Source organism: Musca autumnalis, unplaced genomic scaffold (assembly GCF_047663935.1).
Source record: "Musca autumnalis isolate F117 unplaced genomic scaffold, ASM4766393v1 scaffold_2, whole genome shotgun sequence".
NCBI lineage: Eukaryota > Metazoa > Arthropoda > Insecta > Diptera > Muscidae > Musca > Musca autumnalis.
In genome coordinates this window covers 65,717,066-65,740,882 of record NW_027411755.1, presented here as the reverse complement: position 1 = coordinate 65,740,882, position 23,817 = coordinate 65,717,066, and the positions used below count along the sequence as shown (strand labels likewise).

Below are 23,817 nucleotides of genomic sequence, written 5' to 3'. Positions count from 1 at the left end.
GGAAAGGAATGCCTCTTTGCAAATCCGCCTGTGTTCCCCTCTAGGAGGCTCTGGAATTCCTTTATAATTTGATATTTGGGAAGCAAGCAAAGCAAGCGACGATTTATTCTGTTCTGGCCTTAATTTAGTTATAAGTAAAAATACGAAATCAATTAATAAACAAAAATACCTCTCGGGAAACGCTTTGCTCTTTTGCAACAAGCGTTCTCGGGTCCCTTATTACTACAGTACAAGTTTTTTCAGATGTAAGTCCATACTTCCACGTCAATTTTCGAACAGGATACTGCGTTATTTCTGCCAGCCTTATATAAAGTTCGAAGATGGTAATTTTCGGTCTACTCCTTCTGATATTCGTTGTTCGATCTGTCCATAGATGAAAGTTTCGGTTCACACAGGCTCAGGGTATATTCCTGTCCGCAAAGCCGACTGATATTTGTTGAGATTTTGAAGAGGAAGAATCTGTTTCCGACCATTTTTTTTTAATTTCTTTTATCGTCACAAAGTCCTTTTCCGATGAAGGAAAAAGAAAATCGACAAAAAATCCCGAAGATGAAATTCAATGTAATTTCGAAATATTGGAAATAATAAGCAATGAAAAAAATATAAGCTTTGTCCTCAATCTCAATAATCTTGATTTTATTATCATTCGAAAGGTCGAACAAAACATACAAATACGACAGAAATATCCTTTTTTTTGTACAATAGGCATTTACTAATTTGTAGCAAGAGACCAGTTTCAAATAATCTCAACGGGCGACACTACGTTGGAACAGAATTATATCATAAAAAATGGTTGATATATATTTTTTTTTTGCAAATTTCAAACATAATAAAGAATTTGTAATTGTTAAGATGTTCAAAATAGTTCATCACAAAAACGTGTTAGAGGCTATATACAAAAAATTAAAACCCCAAAAATTAAAAAACCGGCCCACCCCTGGCTACGTCGGTAATGCCCATAAACAACCTATAGGTGTTGCAAGTACGAAATCTCCGAAATGTCAAGACCCATATCTCGGGAAGTATGGACTTCCCCCCGGAAAATTATATATCGTTGTGGTCAGGGTCCCAAGGGCTACCTATGATAAAAATTTCAGCCCGATCCGAGAGGTGCCCATAAACAACCTATAGGTGTTAAAGTACAAAATTTCCGAAATGTCAAGACCCATATCTCGGGATGTATGGACTTCCCCCCGGAAAATTATATATCGTTGGAATCCGAGTCCCAAGGGATACCTATGGTAATGTCGGATCGATCAGAGAGGTGCCCCTAAACGACACTTGTTTCCGAATTTGTTGTTCTCCACAGTTTGTTTTTCCACCAAGCCGCGCATTTAACACAGCATAATATGACATTAAAACCTTTAATATGTTTGTAGTAGATACACTTTTATAGGATTTGGATATTTCATGAATTAACTCTGTATTTTCAACATCTTTTAATAATAAAAACAAATTCTGGTCTAATGTTGTTCAATAAATCAGAAGTTCATACCATAGTTCATCTGACTTCGGAACAAATTCGGCAAACACTTTCGAATTTCATAAGAATTTACTTCCGAATTCGTACAAATATCTGTTCGAAATTCGGTAAATAAATCAGAAATTTAAAACATCCGATTTTCATCCGAATTTCGGTCAGAGAACACGTCAACCACGCCATATGACTTTCGGTCAGAGTTCGGACCGAATTCGGATCCGAACTCGGACGTTTCATTCGATTTTTGAACCGAATTCTGATGTTTCTTCCGATATTGGTTTGCTGGGACGTTACGACACGTCATCTTCCAGTTTTGACTACGACAACGCCAACCGTAATAAGGTTGATTAAGTGAAGAGCTGAATAAACTTTAGCTTTAATGGTTATTATAGCTGTGATCTTTCAAGCCAATTTTGTCGTTCCGCGTTTCAAAAATTTTTTGCAGGCCATCCCGCATTGAAAAGTATTAGAATTTTTTGAGTATACATCTTTATTTCTCAACAATCCTATTTTATGAAAATAATATTTGTTATTTTAAATTTAAATGATTTACAATTTGTTGTTGCACTTTTTCTGCAATAGTATTTTTGGTTTGATTAGCTCAAAGGAAAAATAAAATAATATTATGTTTTATTTTAATATAATTAAAATTTAAAATATCATCAAACATTTTCTTTTCAAATAGGATACTATGTTAAGACATCATCACATTTTTAATTCTTTTTAACTTATTCATATTTCATTGATGTTGACGAGGGGGTTGTTGAGCCGCTATTAAACGAGTCCATTGGCGGTTTATAGGGCACCGCTAAGCAATTGTTAATGAAATTACAAACGCATTGTATATACTGGGTTGGATATTTTGTATAGATTTTTACATGTTCAGCATCTTCGAAACATACAGAGCTCACATCAACACCTTGCTGCCGTCGATAAGTGATGAAATTTTCGATATCCTATGATAGAATATGATATTCAATTATTTAAATGTTAAACTCAATTGTATTGATTTAATGGATGAGAAATCTATTGAAAAAACTGTTAGTAAATCCGTATAAAGCCATTATCATGATAACGTATATTAATGTAAACTTACCGTATGGGGTATAACAACATCTCCTTTGGAGTACAAAAACAGTTGTGGATATTCATTTGGTTCGTTTTTCAGATCATTAAAAGGATTAGTCTGGATTGGCTCGGTTTTGACAAATAGGCTTTTAAATGCAGAAAATGTTTCCTAAAAAATAAGAAATTAGATGTTACCCTTTAAACTAAACTCATACGAATATAGTTTTAAGAGGTTAATTATATTACAAGATTTTTTCGGGTTAACCTTCTTTATGAGCCCAGCAAAATTTGAAGGAAGGTGTTCCATGTGATGACGTGATTTCATGGCATCTTTTGCATTGGTTCAAACGAAGTCGTGAAAGATCCGATCTTTGCATTAGCATTTGAACCAATGCAAAGGAAGTCGTGAAAGATCCGATCTTTTCATCAGCATTTGAACCCACGCAAAGGAAGTCGTGAAAGATCCGATCTTTTCATCAGCATTTGAACCTAAGCAAAGGAAGTCGTGAAAGATCCGATCTTTTCATCAGCACTTGAACCCATTCCATCGATCCAATAGAGATGAATTTTGTGTTTCAATTTATACACATTTTTCTAAATATATAAGATTAATTATTTACAATAGGCTTGATATTGTCGGAGACTCGAAATCACAACCAACGTTGTTAAACCTCTCGTCGTAATGATAATGTCATTGCAAAGGGTTGGTGAAAATGACATACCAAAGCATTGGTGAAAATGACATGCCAAAGCATTGGTGAAAATGACGTAAAAGCATTGGTGTAAATGACATGCTTTGGATCCAAAAATGAATAGCATCTTTTGGGGTCCACGCTCATATAAAATTAATCGATGAAGATGCTAAAAAGGAGACATGCCACCCAAGATTGAATGGCATCTTTGGCATCGAACATTTTGCTTGGAGGGTTTATTTGACGTATACACAAAGGAATTGACATTTAAAACACAGTGACTTACTTGGCTTTTACACATGACAGACTGTCTGCAAATACAACTCTGATTTACTAATAAATACAAACATTTAGCTAGTTGCCTCGGCAATGCCTGGTAATTTTCGTAGAAAGTAAACATGGACATTTTTGAACAAATGAAAACAAATCTATTTCAAAGACAACAGGACTGAGATGCAACAAACCAAAAAAAATGTGAACGGAAAACAAAAACAAATCGAAGATTTTCATGCATAATTTTACAACTGTAGCCCTTTACGTGCAAGAATCTTCAAGTTTTACCACTTTTTACTCGAAAAGCGTTCCTTTACTTCAGACACCATACAATTCATATGGGAGCAGTTTAAAACTTTTACTACTTTTTCCGGTTTTACCATTTTCAAAAGTGAAGGAACAGACCATGTTTTTGCAGTTGTCTGGACGCCTACGTCACACGGGCAAGTTTTGGGTTTTTGACAATCAATAAATGCACTCAACTGTCCTGTTATGTGTAAACGCAGGGTTAATTGAATCATGTTACATATGTATACATGTATAAGTCTGTCTGGTTACTTTTCCAGCAAGAACTTTCTCAGAGAGTAAAGAGTTTTTATTCTCTTTTGCAAGAAAATTGTAAAAAGTAAACAGACATCTTCCCAGCAAAAACCAGCAAGCAATCAGCTGACTTGCCAAAACAGAATAATTTGTACGCCAATGAAGGAAGCAAAAAATGTTGTATTTTATTAAAAATAAAAAAGAAAATGACCCAAAAATGGATTTTTTCCAATTTGCAACTTTGTTCTACAAAACAAGTAAAAAAGTATCAGTCGGCTTTGCCGACAGAGCATGGGCAAATTAAAACACTTTTTTCACAAAAAACTTATGTAGTTAGGGGGTTTCAAAATTTTGGTCGTATGAACCGACAAAAATGTTGATTACAGGGTTTAAAAGCCAGCATCTAAAAACATTAGCATTAGCTGTACACTTCAACTGCTACACAATATTCACACACACGGCTAAATAAGCAACCGAACGCGTATTTATTTTTGTACATTTTTGCTTATTTCGTTTTTTACGCCTAATTTTTTTTTCGTTAGGCATAATCGACAACCACGCTACATATTTAGCAGTCCGCTGACCATTCGTCGCAGCGAATTAGCCAGAGAGGGTGTTTTTTGTCATTAGAGTTGCCAACGCCGTAATAAAAAAGATGTCATTTAATGTCAAAATGCTCCCATCATATGGTAGAACCTAAAGAATACTAATTATTATTGTTTAAAAATAAAAAAATATACATATGTTGAACGGCTTCGCCAAAAATTCACATGTCCTTTGAACGAAAAAGTGGAATTAATTATATCGTGATTTTTAATGCATTACACTGGTAACCCTGATATAAAAACAATTGTTTGCTGAATACATGGCTAAGCCAATGAAACCTTGTTGCTTATTCCCTTTTCTGATATGTGTTGATCTTGTGTGCTGCAAAATATGAGTATGCGTGCCCGATGCTTTTTTATTAAAGCAACAATATCAAATAGCATCAGCATCGCTAGCAATATTTTTGTGAAATTTGTTGCTACATGTTGCCGTTGTTCATTGTTGCTAAACATATTTCGAAGAAATTTTAGCAGGCAAAGCTGCAAATATTCGGTGCTTTTGCTAATATGGCGTTAGCATTTTAAACCCTGGTTGATTAGGATTAAAGTTCAAAATTTTTGCGGAAAAGGTACTTAAATGAATGGGCCGACATAGACCATGGGGGTGCCATAGGGGGTTTTTACACCCTTCGGGCCGTTTTCTCAAGAAGTATGGACTTGCCCCTGAAAAAACTTTTACTGTCGTAATTGAGGCAGCGAATGTAAGTTGCTTCAACAAAAATCAAAGTGATTCAATAGCAGGTCTTAAAGTGAACTTATCCAAAATTTTGTGTGGGAGGTACGGGATGGAGTGGAAAAATATAGTCCATATTCGAACCTGATCTATATCTGGTAGATATTATGAGAATGTGTAAAGTATGGACCAAATCGGTCACTCCCATCAAGAGTTTTCGTGCGCACAATTTTTCCGAACATTTTTGAACTTTTGTGGGGTAGGTGCCTGAAGGAGTGGACCGATTTGGCTTATCTACGAACTTAAACTAAGTTTGGAAACAATATTCGAAGGCATTTCCGTTCGAGTATTATCTTGCGCTTCCACCCATAAACATGGTGTCATAGGGTTTGTTTTCCAACTTTCAGGCTATTTTTTCAGGAAGTATGGACTTGCCCCTTAGGAAACTTGTACCTTCGTATAGGGGACAGTGAATACAAGATGTTACAACAAAAACCGAGGCGATTCGAGAGCAGGTCCTAAACTGAACTTTTCCGAAATTGTGTGTGGGAGGTACTCGAAGGAGTTTGCCGATTGAGTCCATATTGGAACCTTATCTAAGTCTGGTAGAAATTTCATAATGTGCAAAGTATGGACCAAATCGGTTACTCCCTTCAAGAGTTATCGTACGCACAAATTTTCCGAACATTTTCGACCTTTTGTGGGGGAGGTACCGGAAGGAGTGGACCGATATAGTCCATCTTTGAACTTCAACTAAGTTTGGACAAAATATTATGAAAGCCAAATTTTGGACCGAATCGGCAGCTCCGGTCGAGAGTTATCTTGCGCTGCAACCACTACACACGGTGTCATAGGGTTTTTTGTAACTTTCAGGCTATTTTCTCGGGAAGTATGGACTTGCCCCTAATGAAAATTACAGCGTCGTATAGAGGACAGCGGATACAACTTGTGTAAACAAAAATCAAAGCGATTCGAGACCAGGTCCTAAACTAAACTTTTCCGAGATTTTGTATGGGAGGTACCCGAAGGAGTGGACCGATTGCGTCCATATTGGAACCTCATCTAAGTTTGGTAGAAATTACACGATGTGCAAAGTATGGACCAAATCGGTTATTCCCCATAAGAGTTATCATGCGCACAAATTTTGCGGCAATTTTTGAAAATTTGTGGGGGAGGTACCTGAAGGAGTGGACCTATATGGCCCATCTTCGAACTTAAATCGAATCTGGACAAAATATTTCGATACCCAAAATTTGAACCGAATCGATTGATCCGTTCGAGAGTTATCGTGCGCACCAGCCAGACAGACAGACAGACGGACGGACATTGCTAGATCGACTCAAAATTGTCTGAAACGGATATCGTACAAACATACTTGGGGTCTAAAACCATTATTTCGATGAGGCACATTTTTGGTCGTATCAAAGTGTAAATACCCTCTTTAGCCTAAAGGCTGAGGGTATAAAAATAATACAATTACACTTGCTATTTCGGCAATAAAATTGTTTTTAATTTTCACAAACATAAATCAACAAAAAATAAAAACAGATGATTGATTGTTTTCAAGAAGAAGAAGAGTTCTTGCTAGAAGAAATTTGTCTAGCAAGAATTTGCAAACTCTCAGTAAAAGAACTGTCAAAATGTCTCTCTCGAATCGCTCTCTTTTGCTGACTTTTTGTGTTAACAGACGACTTCCAGCAACAATTGGTACAAATTGTTACAAATTTTAGGGTAACCAGACAGACCTACTATGAGGTTATGATAGATTTATGTACAGTTGTCTTGCAGAGATCGGTAGTGCGATTCTCTAACACATTTTTTGAGTTACCGACAAAAATCGGTAAAATTAAAACGCAAAATTATGAATGAAAAGTTCAAATAAAAGTTGACAACACTTTTGCTATCGGTAGAACTTTACGACTGCTTTTTATTTGTCACTAACTTACCGAAAAACATCTTTACTAGGCGTTTACACCAGACAGTTTGTCTTCAAATACAACTCCGATTCACTAACACATACATACATTTGTCGTTTGTCTCTCAGCTGTCCATCATTTTTTCACAGACAGTAAGGAAGAAAAATGTTGGGCATTTTTTGTGAAAATAAGTGAGATAATAATTGAAATGTTTTGAAAACAAAAGAACATGAACAAAAACAAAAACAAAATATGTGAATGGAAAACAAAAAGATGTCGATGATTTTCATTCAAAATTTTACAACTGTTTGTTTGCCTACGTCACACAGGCAAGTTGTGGGATTTTGACAATCAATACATGAAGTCAACTGTCCTGTCATTTGTAAACGCAGGGTTAATTACCGAAATTATAAACATTTTAATTTTACCGACAATTGTCGGTAACTCAAAAAATGAGTTAGAGAATCCCACTACAGTGCTACCAACCACATATTCAACAAAACGCAAAATTTGTATAAAAAATTGTCATAACTAAAAATCGGCATTTTAGGAGTAAAAATAATCATAATTTCTGTTTTTTGGACTAAAAATCATCAAAATGCTGATAAGTCGGCAAATCTGGCTGTTCCAATAAAAAAGTTCCAATTGTAAAATATACCCTTCAATAGAAATCCATATGTCCCGGTCCACACTAGCGTGAACTTCATTTAACAATTTCATGAAATTTTATGATTTTACTCTACTATTGAAGTCGATCCAGAGACGCATAATTTCATGCAATTTTTGCAATGAAATCGCTTTAGTGTGGACCTGGACTATGCGCCATATGAATTTCAGTTTTTACACGAATTACATTAGCTGTGTCTTTTTACGTGATAATTAGTAATAATTATTACTAATGTTGCAGATTTTGACAGTTGCATAAAGGAAAAGTTGCTGAAAAAAATGTTTCAGCAACATTTAGTAAGTAAAAAGACACCCCTATTAAAAGGTAAGGCGCAGAAACTTTCTTTTTCAGATTTTTTAATAAAAATTTGCGCATTTTTTTTGCAGTAGCTTAACTAAAACTCGTAGCATATTTCGAGTATAGTGATTCTACATATCGTATCAAAAAAAATAAACTTGTTCAAGAGAGATAATGACGACCAATATTTTTTTACTCACCTCGAAAAACCACATTATGCCCAGTGTTAAGGTTATAATAATTGCAGTAACGCAATGACATTTCTTTCGCTCTTTACCATAGATAGCAGTGACTGCACGATAGAGACCCAAAATACGTCTCTCGCCTGGGGCAGAATCTAAAATCATACCGCGCACTTGTAGCGGTGTCTTATGTTTTCTTATGGCCAATGATATGTGTTGATACAAATAGGCACCACCATTTGAAAATATATGAAATATAACAGGATGAGAATCGAAATTCATGTCATAGATTAGTTTTAGGATTTTCTCGCCAATGGGTAACATTTCACGACGTTTCCAGAATAAGGTGTCAACGGGTGCGGTATAACGGACAGTAATTAACCTAGAAAGAATAATATTTGAATATTAAAATGTTAACACTAAGTCAAATGTCAAAGTATGTATAAAGGCCTGGATACATAAGCTGCCTCGCCTGCATGCCTTGCTTTCTTGCTTCATTTCTGACATAACGAAAATAAAAGAATAAAGAAAGCCGAACTGGGTTGCCCTTATCTTTTTTATTCTTTTATCAGAAGCAAGCATGCGAGGCAGCATATGTACCTAGGCCTTAAGGTAGAATTAGACGTGACATAACCATAACGCCATAAGGCAATATCAATCAGCTGATTGAAACAAACCTATGGAAGTCAATGTATTCAATTAGTAGTGACATAAAATAATGCCATTGCCATAACCATAAGAAACCACTTGTGTTTTGGTTTTCTATGGTTATGGCGTTATGGCTATGTCACGTCTAATTCTACCTTTAAGCATTTGTGGCGACAATATTCATGTTTGTCTCTGATCTTATATAATTTGACATTTAACAATAGTACTTCCCAAAGTACATTTTAGGTATATGGGGCATGGTATTCTCGCTTAAAACATTTCAGGTAAAAGAATAAAGAACGGCATAGCAAAATTCCAAGCAGTTTTTCTTTTAGTTTTTACCAGAAATGATGAATTCAATGAACTCATTTCATACATACCCCCGATCTTCATATATCTTTGAATATTTCATTAGATAACGATCCTGACAACCAGCCCAACCCAACAGCATTACTATCGGCACATGTGTATCATTATATACAAAAACGAAATCGTCGGCCTCGCCTCCTGACGTCTGTTCAAACCCATTATTTTGTTGTTCATTGCGATATTGTGGTGTTGGAAACTTAATTATATATTCCAAGGTATCATTCGGTTTAACGATATTTTGTAATAATTGCTGTTGATTGTGTTGCGAAGGCGCAGTTGTTGTTGTTGTCGTCGAACCTTTTGTTGTTGGCTTTCTACCGGTTGGTGCTGCTGATTCGAGGAAACGTCTCCCAATCGAATTTCCTCCACCATATTGATTAATATTTTCCGATCGAACTGATGATGTGGATGTTGTGGTGGTGTTAGTTGTAGCAGTTGTTGCCAAACCAAACATTTTAGTGTCGCCCATATTTTGCTGGTTATATCTAGAAGAGGAAAGTTTTGAGTGTATTATGAATATTAGAGTTAGAAAAGACCTCCTAGTACCGGAGTTCTCGTTTTATGCAAAATCAAGTTAAATTACATGTTGAATGTCCACACTTAAAAAAAGAAGGCTTATTGGCTCAAGTCCGGATCAGGGGGATCTGGTCATCAAAGTGTCAATATATGCCTAGGGCCAGGATTATTTACGGAAACGTGAGAGCAAATTACACATTGGTTCGGGATGGATCAGATTCCGCATCGCAAAAATGCAGAAGGAGGACACTTGCAACAACCACTTCGTATGTGTCAATGTGAACGGATTTGACAGAATTCCCCTAGATCTTACGAAAACCCAAGTTGACATCGTCTGTATCCAGGAAAATTTGGAAATGCTGGACAAATGATTACTTAACAACATTGCAACAGATATACAAATGGAAAAGTGCGGAGAACAATCTTCAAATTGGACAGATCGCGGTTGTGAAAAATGAGAACTTATATCCAGTATAGTGACCGTTGAGGAAGATACAAAGTGGAAGAAAATGTGCGGATCGTAAATGCGACCAGTATTGGTACAGTGAAAAGGCCAATTGGCAAAATATGATGGCTTAAAAGCAAATCTAGCCGGTTTTAAGATCGTATCTATATACTGTGGGATTAGTTGACTTGGAGACCTTTAATCTAATGCAAACATGGAATTTCATTGTTTGTTTAAGTTGCCACCTTTCCTTGTGGTGATCGAGAAGGCAGAAGGTGTTATAAAGGCGATTGGAGGAACATGCGGGAAGTTGCAGACGTTTCAGGATCAGTGTTATCATAAACCTGATACTTTGAACCGACAAGTAACATCGATAAACGTCTCCGGAGAATCCATAGTCTCTCATGTTGACAAAGGATCTACAGATCATTGTGGAAGATACCGAGACAATTCAAGCGATTATCCGTTCATTGATTATAAAATCGAAAAATCGAATATGATATGTAGCGCTACGTAAGTGGTTCGTCATATAAAATTTCTACATACATAAGCTTTGTTCCTTTACTTTTTTAATGGTAAAGGAGAAAAGTGTCAAAATTGTTCAAAATTGCTCTCTCATGAACATTTTTACCAGAAAAGTAAAGGAACGGAAAAATGGTAGATCTGGCAGCAACGTCAAAAAGAAACATTAAAAAATAAATTTTCGTCTTTTATTTCACAGTTTTTAATTTAGTTCTGTCAGCGTTCGACTTTTTCTTCTGTTTTTCGTCCATTTTCTTCATTGTGAAATAATCGTCAACAAAAGTCGAAAAATCAGTTCTGCCATTATTTACCTGCAGAAATTTTGCTGGTAGCCTGTGGTAGAAGAGAATGCAATTTTCGAGCTCTCCCCCCTCTCACTCTCTTAAAAATTGCTTCCAGTTTTGCCACTTTTCGGGGTTAAGGAACGCTTTGCAGGTTAAAAATGGTAACAAATAGTATAAATGGTAACCTCAGGTAAGTAAAGGAACACAGCTATAGATGCCTACTGTCTCATTCCAAGCTAATTAATTGCCAGAAGTTCGATGGCTTCAAATACATATGTTTGTGACGGCGGATGGAATTGGTTAGATGCTACTGACAAGTGATGCGATGTATCCATCCTTAAGCCTCTGAATAGCCCAAACTGCCATCTAGAGAAAACCAATGTCGATTCGTATTGGAAAAAGTTGGAGATGGAATATAAGTGTTTGGGAAAACGGCCGCTCATCTCATTCTCATTTCGAGGTAAATAATTGCAAGAAGTTCGATGACTTCGAATATGTTTGCGAAGCCTCTGAATAGCCCAAACTATAGGAAACCAATGCCAATTTATACTGGGAAGTTGGAGATGGAAATTAGGTGGATGTATAAGATGTTTGGGAAAATAAGATTTTGGAGTTGCCATTACAAGAAACAGTAGCTTAGATCCTGAATGTATAATTCGATCGAAAGGGACGACCATCTCAGCTCCAGTTAATTCGTAGTCGAAAAGAGTTACAGAAGAGCATTCACAGATATTGTACAAATATTTGATTTCCAAATGATAACGGGATCAAAAAGAGTAATAGAAAAGCGCATAACGGACTGTCCACGGATATTTTTCAACTATCTGATTCCCAAATTATGTTAATGTCCGTCCGTCTGTCTGGCTGGTGCGCAAGATAACTCTCAAACGGTTGAACCGATTTGGTCCAAAATTTGGCTCTCGCAATATTTTGTCCAAACTTAGTTTAAGTTCGAAGATGGGTTATATCGGTCCACTCCTTCCGGTACCTGCCCCACAAAAGTTCGAAAATGTTCGGAAAATTTGCGAGCACGATAACTCTTGAAGGCAGTAACCGATTTGGTCCATACTTTGCACATCGTGAAATTTCTACCAAACATAGATAAGGTTCCAATATGGACTCAATCGGTCCACGGCTTCGAGTACCTCCAACGCAAAATTTCGGAAAAGTTCAGTTTAGGACCTGCTCTCGAATCGTTTTGATTTTTGTTGTAACAACTTGTATTCACGGCTCCCATACGGCGGTACAAGTTACTTCCTAAAGGGGAGTACACACTAACAGTCAAAACTGACAGTCAACGTACTTTTAGGACAAGTTTCCGGCAAATAACATCTTTTATTTAGCTAAAAACGTTTGAAATACAATATTTACGGTATTATTAAGAGATTACAAAAGAAATTTTTCAGTTAGGCTTTGATATTCACGAAATAGACCTCGATGACTGTCAGTTTTGCTTGTCAATGTGTACTATACTTAAGAAAATAGCCTGAAAGCTTCAAAAAACCCCTATGCCACCGTGTGTAGTGGTTGGAGCGCAAGATAACTCTGTAACGGATCTTCGGGTACCTCCCTCACAAAAGTTCAAAAATGTTGGGAAAAATTGTGTGCACGATAACTCTTGCAGGGAAGGACCAATTTGGTCCATACCTTACGCATCCTAATATATCTACCAGATATAGATCAGGTTTGAATATGGACTATATTTGTCCATTCCTTCGGATACCTCCCACACAAAATTTCGAATAAGTTCACTTTAAGACCTGCTCTTGACTAAATTTGATTTTTGTTGAAGCAACTTGCAATCGCTGTCTGAATTACGACGGTAAAAGTTTTTTCAGTGGCAAGTCCATACTTCTTGGGAAAACAGCCTGAAAGTTGTAAAAACCCCCTATGGCACCATATTTAGTAGGTGGAGAGCACAATAACTCTCGAACTGATAAACCGATTTGGTATAAAATTTGGCCTTCGTCATATTTTGTCCAAACTTAGTTGAACCACATCGGTCCTCTCCTTAGGATACCTCCCCCACAAAAGTTTAAAATTTATGTCCAAGTGCAATTTCGGGTCTGTTCGGAGATCCTTTGGAAATTTATACAGATGATGTTCTTTGTGGTCCTGTTTACAGCCATATTATCTTTTCCATGGACAGCTCCATTCTTCCTGGCATACTGGTCCAACAGGTGTACGATAACCCGCGATATCGAAAAGATATGACTCTCTAAATACCATACACTTCCGTAATGCACTATGGCCCTCCTCCGCAAAATTTTGGCACTTTAATCCCAATCCGCATTTTTGTAGGCAAGTTCAAATGTCCAAAAAGTGCCACCAAATTCTGAAAAGACCCTAAATACAATCGATCTGTCCGCAGATGAAAGTTCCAATTCACATAGCCTGAGGGTATATCTCTATCGGCAAAGCCGACTGATACTTTTTTACTTGTTTTTAAAGGAAAAAATGTTATCGTAGTAAAAAATAGTAGATTCTTCCAGGTTCTGGAACAGAGCATATACATATATTCCTTACTCTAAAGCCACACGCTGAAACTTTCATTCGAAACATCCCATTGTTCATTTATGGTAACTCCTAAATATTTATAGTTTTTTACTTGTCATTTCTCCGTTTATATCGATGTATGCCGCCTGTTTCCAATATAAATTTCGTATACATCGTATTTCCTTGTCGCTTATGTTAATCGTTTTCAAAATGTCTATTAGCTTATCATGACGAACTGTGTCGAAAGCTTTTTCGTAGTCAACGAAACATATAAATATATCCTTTTGTACTTCTCGGCATTTCTGAACTAGTTCCTGTAAGCTAAGCAGTGCTTCTCGAGTCCCCATTCCTTGTTTAAATCCGAACTGTGATGTGCCCATATACTTTTCACATTGGGGATATATTCGGTTATGGATTACTCTTAGAAAAAGTTTTAATGCATGACTCATGATACTAATCAGTCTATATTCTTCACATCTTTTTGCGTTGTTCTTCTTTGGTATCGGAATGAATTTTGAAGTGAGCCATTCTGGTGGATATTTTCCCGTGTCATATACGTGGTTAAAGAGTATTACGAGTAGTTCCACATTTTCATCATCTATAAGTTTTAATACTTCAGCTGGAATATCGTCAGGTCCAGGTTTCATATCTTTGAGTGTTTTTATTGCCTGCTCTACTTCGCACTTTGTTATTGGGTTTCCAGTCAGATTGTCTTCTGTTTCTTCGTAATGGGTTCTTTCGGCATCAGTGAATAATTTTGCTACATATTCTTTCCATATTCGTTTTTTTCTCCGCTAATTCAAATATAGCTTTGTTATTTTCATCTAAGGGAGTGGCTGGCGCTGTTTTTTTTTTTATATACTCCTGCTGCTTCCTTTAACTTCTTATGAAGGTTGAAGTCATCGTGTAGGTTCTGTAGAGTTTCAATTTCTTGACATTTTTTATTAAGTAAATTATTTTTTGCTGCTCTTGTTCTGATTTCTTTATTTATCTCCCAGTATCTTTCGAAATTTCTATTTTTCTGTTGGCTTCTTAGGATTCGTAATTGTTTTATTTCCTCAGCTCAACTTGCAATCGCTGTCTGAATTACGACGGTAAAAGTTTTTTCAGTGGCAAGTCCATACTTCTTGGGAAAACAGCCTGAAAGTTGTAAAAACCCCCTATGGCACCATATTTAGTAGGTGGAGAGCACAATAACTCTCGAACTGATAAACCGATTTGGTATAAAATTTGGCCTTCGTCATATTTTGTCCAAACTTAGTTGAACCATATCGGTCCTCTCCTTAGGATACCTCCCCCACAAAAGTTTAAAATTTATGTCCAAGTGCAATTTCGGGTCTGTTCGGAGATCCTTTGGAAATTTATACAGATGATGTTCTTTGTGGTCCTGTTTACAGCCATATTATCTTTTCCATGGACAGCTCCATTCTTCCTGGCATACTGGTCCAACAGGTGTACGATAACCCGCGATATCGAAAAGATATGACTCTCTAAATACCATACACTTCCGTAATGCACTATGGCCCTCCTCCGCAAAATTTTGGCACTTTAATCCCAATCCGCATTTTTGTAGGCAAGTTCAAATGTCCAAAAAGTGCCACCAAATTCTGAAAAGACCCTAAATACAATCGATCTGTCCGCAGATGAAAGTTCCAATTCACATAGCCTGAGGGTATATCACTATCGGCAAAGCCGACTGATACTTTTTTACTTGTTTTTAAAGGAAAAAATGTTATCGTAGTAAAAAATAGTAGATTCTTCCAGGTTCTGGAACAGAGCATATACATATATTCCTTACTCTAAAGCCACACGCTGAAACTTTCATTCGAAACATCCCATTGTTCATTTATGGTAACTCCTAAATATTTATAGTTTTTTACTTGTCATTTCTCCGTTATATCGATGTATGCCGCCTGTTTCCAATATAAATTTCGTATACATCGTATTTCCTTGTCGCTTATGTTAATCGTTTTCAAAATGTCTATTAGCTTATCATGACGAACTGTGTCGAAAGCTTTTTCGTAGTCAACGAAACATATAAATATATCCTTTTGTACTTCTCGGCATTTCTGAACTAGTTCCTGTAAGCTAAGCAGTGCTTCTCGAGTCCCCATTCCTTGTTTAAATCCGAACTGTGATGTGCCCATATACTTTTCACATTGGGGATATATTCGGTTATGGATTACTCTTAGAAAAAGTTTTAATGCATGACTCATGATACTAATCAGTCTATATTCTTCACATCTTTTTGCGTTGTTCTTCTTTGGTATCGGAATGAATTTTGAAGTGAGCCATTCTGGTGGATATTTTCCCGTGTCATATACGTGGTTAAAGAGTATTACGAGTAGTTCCACATTTTCATCATCTATAAGTTTTAATACTTCAGCTGGAATATCGTCAGGTCCAGGTTTCATATCTTTGAGTGTTTTTATTGCCTGCTCTACTTCGCACTTTGTTATTGGGTTTCCAGTCAGATTGTCTTCTGTTTCTTCGTAAGGGGTTCTTTCGGCATCAGTGAATAATTTTGCTACATATTCTTTCCATATTCGTTTTTTTCTCCGCTAATTCAAATATAGCTTTGTTATTTTCATCTAAGGGAGTGGCTGGCGCTGTTTTTTTTTTATATACTTCTTATATACTGCTGCTTTCTTTAACTTCTTATGAAGGTTGAAGTCATCGTGTAGGTTCTGTAGAGTTTCAATTTCTTGACATTTTTTATTAAGTAAATTATTTTTTGCTGCTCTTGTTCTGATTTCTTTATTTATCTCCCAGTATCTTTCGAAATTTCTATTTTTCTGTTGGCTTCTTAGGATTCGTAATTGTTTTATTTCCTCAGTGACCCATTCATCATCTCTCGATGCAGGAGAGTTTTGTAGGCACATATTCGTGGTGGAGTTTATCTTTGTTTTGAGATTATGCCATATATTTTCCACATCCTCCTTGTTTACTCCTTCAAGTTTGGAGTTAATCTCTGTTTTAATTTCACATTTAATAGTTGGATCTTTCATCATGTGCAGATTTAGTCTGGGTGTCCTCTTCTTTTTTCGGGTAATTGCTAATTTGATCCTGATTTTAGAAAGTAGCAGGTTATGGTCAGATGGGACGTCCGCACCGGGGCAAGTTGAGCTCTTCATCACACATGAAGAGTATCGTTTGTTGATAATTATGTAATCAATTTGATTTCTTATGATGTTTGCTGCGTTATCATGAGGTGATCTCCATGTATAAAGTCTTCTGGGATGTAATTGAAAAATTGTATTTGTAACTTTCATTTTATGTTCTTGGAACAATTGTACCAATCTATCCCCTCTATCATTGCGTTGTCCTAGTCCATATTTTCCAGTGACTCCATTTACTTCATATCTTCCCTCCTTGTATAATAGTAATTTCATGAGATTTGGTGTTTTTTGAGTAACTCTTCGATTTCTGCATAGAATTCCTCGACTTCGTCATTACTTGAGTCAGATGTGGGAGCGTAAACTTGGATAATGTTCATATTAATAGATTTTGTATTAATTTTTATCATCATTGTTCTGTCAGAATGTGGGATGAATCCTGTTACATATTCTGCAATATAACTCTTCACTATTATTGCCACACCCTTTCTGTGCTTTCCTTCTTGGTTTCCTGAGTGAAATACTCGAGTATTTTCCGATCTAAAATCTCCGCTTTCCGTCCACCATGTTTCACTTATTCCGAGAATGTCTATATTTAGTCTGTTAATTTCGCTTATAGTGTTATTGAGCTTTCCAGCTTCGTATAAGCTTCTAACATTCCACGTTCCTATTTTTAGTACCTTTTTTGTTTTACCTCCGGGGATTCTTAGCACCCTCTTATTGCCGGAGACTGAGGGCCGTGTTTCTTCTGTTGTTTCCATATTAATTATTACATGATTTGCAAGGGATTGTACTTCAGTGGTTTCCCGTTCCCTTCTGAAGGGTTTGTAGTTTTCCATCTATGGTTGCAGCCGCTCCACGGGAGTTCAGACGCTGTTCACAGGCGCCCAATATGGGAACAGACGCTGTGGTAGTATTCATTCGCTGTTCGGAAGCCGTTTTAAACTTTGGTTACGCCTACCGATTTCCAGTGGTGGCCATTCTAGCTGGTTCAGCTTCCGCCCACCAAAGGTACTAAGGGACCAGCTGCCGCCCCTTAGGCTAGTTTTTGGTCACCCCCCGAGTATTTTATTTCCTCGGTACCCCACTTGTCATAAAGACAAGTTGAGCTTCCCCAATTCGCCAATGGGAGGGTCCCAATAGAGGATCTAGCAATCCCCCACGGAACTCAACCTAAGAACACCAAAATAATGGGAAAGTTTCGTATGAAAGTTTCAGCGTGTGGCCTTAGAGTTAGTTAAATCTAGCAACAAATTTACTCACATTACTTTTTTTAAAGATGTTAGAGGAGGTCAGAACTCGCCTAGGGGAACAATCTGTTTTATTAGAAACGTCAAAATGTTTAATTTTAAAATCTTTTCACTTTGTAATTATATCTATTTTCTAAAAAGAAGATCTGCTTACAACAACAATTCTCAGGTAGTAATCACAGCATGCACAAAAACTAATAGTCAGCAAGCGATGTGGCATAATAGAGGTTTCTGCTCTTTAAGCTTGAAGCAAGAAGTTGCCTCACAAAGAGTATACGATTTACCCCTAGGAAACCTCGACATTTTTCAGAAGTTGCAAAGTGCAATCCGTAAACGAAATAGACGTTTTATGTAATACATGTGCATATACATATGTACATACAATCACACATACTCAGTATATAGTATAAAATATTATCCTGTCACCACAACACACACACACTCTCATATACTATATATGTACAAGTAGTTGATGAAATATAGTAATCTATATAGAGTTATAGATGTTTCCTCTATATGTATGTATGATAAGTTTCACTTCACTTTATTGACAATTATTTATAGCGTTTATGCGACACTTCAATAAACATAGTATAAGATACATATATTGACAAGTATGGGAATTTTCCATCAAGGACATGTTTTCCAAAATTTTGCAAATATATGATTGCGTTAACTACTGATTAAAGCACGAATATATACTATATATTAACGATTTTTCACTTCTAATATAAACGTTATATTCCGAATTGTTTCCGAGCTTACCTTAACGAATCGCGTAATCGATTGTTTTATCCTTTGTTGGTTGCTATTTATTCGCTGTAACGCCAATAAATGTGTTAACTAATAAAATCTTGACCTTCCTCTTTATGGTTACCGTTAGAATGAATGAAAAAACAGCAATGGCAACAACAACAAGGATCAAAATTAAAAAGATTTTTTTCTATTACGGGTGACTAAAATGTTGCTTGGCACACTCCGGCCAAGGTTCTATTATGGCAGATAGAATGTTGGAAAAGTAAAGGGGAAACATGTGTTTGATTACTGGTTGTCAGGGTAGCTACTAGCTATTCTCCCTTTATGGCTCTCTTTATCCTTTGCCTTTTTAAAAAGACAGTGAAAGTGATTTTGATTTGAGAGAAACTGGGACATGCGTGGTGGAAGGTATTACAATTTCCCTCCCGTGAAAATGCCGGTAAATGTCAATTGTATAAAAATCAGAAAGTTACACAAGATGGTGATTTATTTGAAGTATATACAGTGGAATTGACAATTTAAATCCATTGGAATTACTAAATGCACTTAAATGTAAATCAGCTTTAACATCATTTTACATTAGAGGTTTTTTGTGGGTAAATGTCCTTTGACACATGTATGTTCAATGGAAACTACTGTTTAATCCGGTGGGTTCAAGTATTAGTTCAATTAGGCCATGTTTATATTATAGCCTTTTGCAGGGTTATTATAGGCCACTTAGATATGACATCATTAGCCGGATTTAGCACATTATCAGTTTTTATTTGCAAAATCCAGCCAAAACCTACCAGATTTCCCATACAAAAATAATATGCCATTTAGATATGACACCATTAGCCGGATTTAACGCATTATCAGGTTTTATTTGCTAAATCCAGCCAAAATCTACCAGATTTCCCATACAAAAATAAATCCTCCTATTGAGTGGATTTATTTTAAATCTGGCATAAATCCTCGTATACAGCTCTGTTTTTTGCAACATGTTGCTAGAAAATACAAAAAGTTGCAAGCTGGAACAAGAAACAAGGTAGATGCATCGGTGAATCAAATTTGTTTTGATGTACAAAGTTGATTTTAATCAAACAAGACTAATATTTACGATGTCTAAGCAATAAAATAATTCTTTATTTGATTTTTAGTTAGCGTTTGTAGCATAATGTGCTAACATTTTCAATATTAAGCAATAAATTTGAAATTTGGCGTATGTTTTTTGAGACGAATTCAATTTACGACAACTTCTTTTAACGTTTCAAAGTCGATCAAATCTATGAACAAAAATCAGCTGACTGCCATTTAAAACCTCCAAAAGGTATATCTAAATGCAATGAGATTTGTACTGGATTTATTAAATCCAGTCGAGGATTTATGGCTAGTCTAATTGAGCTATTAGCCTTCTTAATAAGGATTTATTTGACGTATACGCAAAGGAATTGACATTTGAAACCCAGTGGGTTTGTTAAATCCGGTTATATATAAACGTACTATTAGATATATATTTGATATGCAGTGAGTGTCTGCGTCTGCGGTTCGAATCCTAGGCCAAGCAACATCAAATTTTCAACGGTCGCAAAATTCCCCCTCAGTAATGCTGGCGACATTTCCTGAGTATTTAAGCCATGAAAAACTTCTCTACAAGTGGTGTCGTAAGACACGCCGTTCGAACTCGGCAATAAAAAGTAGGTCCCATATAATTGAGCCAATATGAATCGGCGTGCACTCGTTGATATGAGAGAAGTCTCCCTTGTCCTATGTGGGATGTTTGTGGAACAATTATTATTATTATACAGTGAGTGTCAAAAATATTCGGTTTTCAATTTTACCAATAATAACACCTCATATTTTAGAAACCTCTGTCCAATAACCAAAAAATCAAATACTCATGGTTTAATAAGAAAGGTTAGCCAAAGCTTTATGTCAATTTAATTTTTTTCATTCGAGTATGCCTAAAATGCCAAACAATTTTAAAAACAATCGAATTCAATGATTTTTAAAATTGTTTTTAGACCATTTGTATGGAAGAAATTCGTGAGATTTGCATTGAAACAATCAGTTTATCATATTCACAACTCGATTATGTGGAGAAAACTTAACTCTTCATTCATTTTTCGCGTTTTTTATAAAATGCTCAAAAAATGCATTGTAAACAAACCCAATTGTTGCTTTTATTTTGAAGTTTTAGGAATTCAAGAAAAACAAGGGTTCTATAGATTTTTTCATTTAAATCTACCTCTTTACTTATACCATGCAAATACTGAAAAATCTTCCCAACCTATCATTGGTTTTGGCTGAATTATTAATTTCATGAAATCTGTTATTCCTACATATATGGTCTGTTCCTTTACGTTTGAAAGTGGTAAAACCGGCAAAAGTAGCAAAAGTTGTATACTGCTCCCATATGAATTGTATGGTGTCTGAAGTAAAGGAACGCTTTTCGAGTAAAAAGTGGTAAAACTTGAAGATTCTTGGACGTAATGGAACAGAGCTATATATTTTTGTGACCTTTGCACAGGTTTTCAACTATATTCGACTAAATATTAAAAAATAAGCAAAATTTCTGTTCATTTCATTTTATAATGAAATATAAAAGGTTTTCCCTTTTCTAGGATAGCGTTTTTCCTTGGCGCCTAATTATAATTTGTTATTAAATGTATTATTTTTGCACACAGAAACAAAGGTTCTATTCGCATTTGTTAAACTGTACACTAATATTGCGGAAAGGACCGATAATAACCTGTTATGCCTTGTTCATACTAATGCTTGGTTTACATTACGAAATCCACTCGATTTCAACTATCAATTCCTTTGCGTATACGTCAAATGAAAACTCATCTGAAATCCATTGCATTTCGTTTGACGTTTAATCAATGGAATTGACAGTTGAAATCAAGTGGATTTCGTAAATGTAAACCAAGCATAAGGCTAATTCGCTCTATATTCGTTGTTCGAACCCAAATTACGATATATGTAAATACTTCATTTCCCATACAAAATTTTGAGAACGAATAACATTGTTCAATTTAAATTACTCTCAGAACGACGATAAAATGTGTCTCATCTCTAACAAATGAGAGCATTTATCGAAATAAATGATAGGAAAAATAAAAAATTAAAAATTTATTAAAAACCCAAACTTTTTAGAAAAACATATGAATGAAAAGTAGACAGCTTAACGACTAGTATACATTCAAATCATAGTAAATGTTGTCTTCCCTTTCATTGCAGTTACATTTCTTATCCATCGTTTCAAATTCGCGTACAAATTTAGAAAGAAAGTCTGTATACCAAAAAGTTATTTTGGCAGGTCCCTCTCTTGTTAATTTTTAAAATAGAAAATTTGTAAATATACTAAAAACACCAAAATTTTGTGAAAAAATAGAAAACATGAATGAAAATAATATAATTTAATATTGAATAGATATCTGTAAGAAGGACAAATATTTTTTCAGTTCATATCAATTATTACAAGGTTTGGCTGAAACCTTCTTTAAAATCAGTAACTAAGCGTTTACACCAGACAGTTTGTCTTCAAATACAACTCTGATTTACTAACACATACAAACATTTGTCGTTTGTCTCTCAGATGTCCATCATTTTTTCACAGACAGTCGGGTTAACAAAATAAAAATAAGTGAGATAATAATTGAAATGTGTTGGAAACAAAAGAACATGAACAAAAACAAAATTTGTGAAAGGAAACAAAACGAAATCGACGATTTTCATTCATAATTTTACAACTGTTTTTGCAGTTGTCTGGACGCCTACGTCACACAGGCAAGTTTTGTAATTTTGACAATCAATACTGAAGTCAACTGCCCTGTACTGTGTAAACGCAGGGTAAACAAAAACTATAGCTTTGTTCCCGTACTTTTTAATAGTAAAACTCGTAAAAGAGAGAAATAGAGAAAAATTGTTGTCACACAAAAGTTATATCAAAAAGTTCGGGAACGCAAAAATGGAAAAAACGTCAAAAAAAGCTGGAACAAATCTCAAAGTCAGCGTAACAGCCAATTAGACGCCGGCAACCATGTTACTATTTTTTACACGCTCAAATTTGTCGAGTAAAAAGTTTTTAAAGAGAGCGTCATTCAGCGCCATTTTTGTTTAAAGAGAAGTGAACATTTTACAACTTTTTTGTGTACGGGAACGGTTTTTCGAGTAAAATGTGTAAAAGTCGTAAAAATTGTAAAAACTTTTTAGTTCTGGAACACAGCTTATGAAAATATGAATCATGTTAGCTCTGTTCCTTTACGTGCAAGAATCTTCAAGTTTTACAACTTTTTACTCGAAAAGCGTTCCTTTACTTCAGACACCATACAATTCATATGGAACCACATTACAACTTTTACTACTTTTGCCGGTTTTACCACTTTCAAAAGTAACGGAACAGACCAGTTGCTATAAATTGTGTACCATGTCGTATGAACGGATTAATTCGTGTACGTAATTATGAGAACGAACGACGTGATTCAAATGCTGGTATGAACATGGCATTATTTAACAAAATATTTTAAAAAAGTAAAAACCGAATATTTTTTACGCATCGAAAACAAACAAACTTTTATTTATTACACTATGCACCACTGAAAATGCAAACAACTACTAGTTTGCATTCTTTGAAAGTACATATTGAGACTACAAAAACCCTAATAGGGGTTTGTCCTGTCAGGTCCAATTCGGATTTTTTGGCCTCATCTAAACCGGGCTAAAACTACAGTTTTTTTAATTCATCGGGCCTTTATCACAGAAACGAATAGGAATATGGCCTTGTTGTCTTTGGCAATATTGTAGCTCTAAGCTAGTTGAACTTATCTTTTGTACAGACTATATAAGAAAAACTCCATCTAGGACATCAAATCGATCAAATATAGAAAATGTTACATAATTGCTGAAATTCTGGTCAGTATCAGCTAAGCGGTTGGGAGTTGAACCAAGTTATCTTTTGCAAAAATCTTCCAAATAATGTTCTCAGCAATTCTTCAGAACATTCTGAAATTCTAAAATGCTTACTTCGTGTTGTTTCAT

The 23,817-nt window shown here is 35.6% G+C and overlaps 1 protein-coding gene across 2 annotated transcripts; it reads right to left on the bottom strand.

The window, feature by feature from the left end:
• Nucleotides 1–2,106: 2,106 nt before the first annotated feature.
• Nucleotides 2,107–19,104, bottom strand: LOC141394035 (transmembrane protein 53). Of its 2 annotated transcripts, none has more exons than XM_073967795.1 (5): nt 18,805–19,104; nt 9,422–9,895; nt 8,412–8,775; nt 2,577–2,717; nt 2,107–2,436 (listed from the first exon to the last, which is right to left on the bottom strand). In XM_073967795.1, the coding sequence occupies exons 2-5, from the start codon at nt 9,877–9,879 to the stop codon at nt 2,209–2,211; spliced, it is 1,191 nt and encodes a 396-aa protein (XP_073823896.1). In that variant the 5' UTR covers nt 9,880–9,895; nt 18,805–19,104; the 3' UTR covers nt 2,107–2,208. The 2 variants fall into 2 exon arrangements, with proteins under 2 accessions (XP_073823896.1, XP_073823897.1); XM_073967796.1 differs by lacking the exon at nt 18,805–19,104 and adding an exon at nt 18,194–18,739.
• Between the last annotated feature and the right edge of the window lie 4,713 nt (nt 19,105–23,817).

Excerpts from the sequence above, each read along its gene's own strand:
- LOC141394035 (XM_073967795.1), bottom strand. The coding sequence starts at position 9,879 with ATGGGCGACACTAAAATGTTTGGTTTGGCAACAACTGCTACAACTAAC. Across the intron at positions 8,776-9,421 it reads AAGATATATGAAGATCGGGG|GTTAATTACTGTCCGTTATA; the intron begins GTATGTATGAAA and ends TATTCTTTCTAG. Across the intron at positions 2,437-2,576 it reads ATGTTGTTATACCCCATACG|GATATCGAAAATTTCATCAC; the intron begins GTAAGTTTACAT and ends ATTCTATCATAG.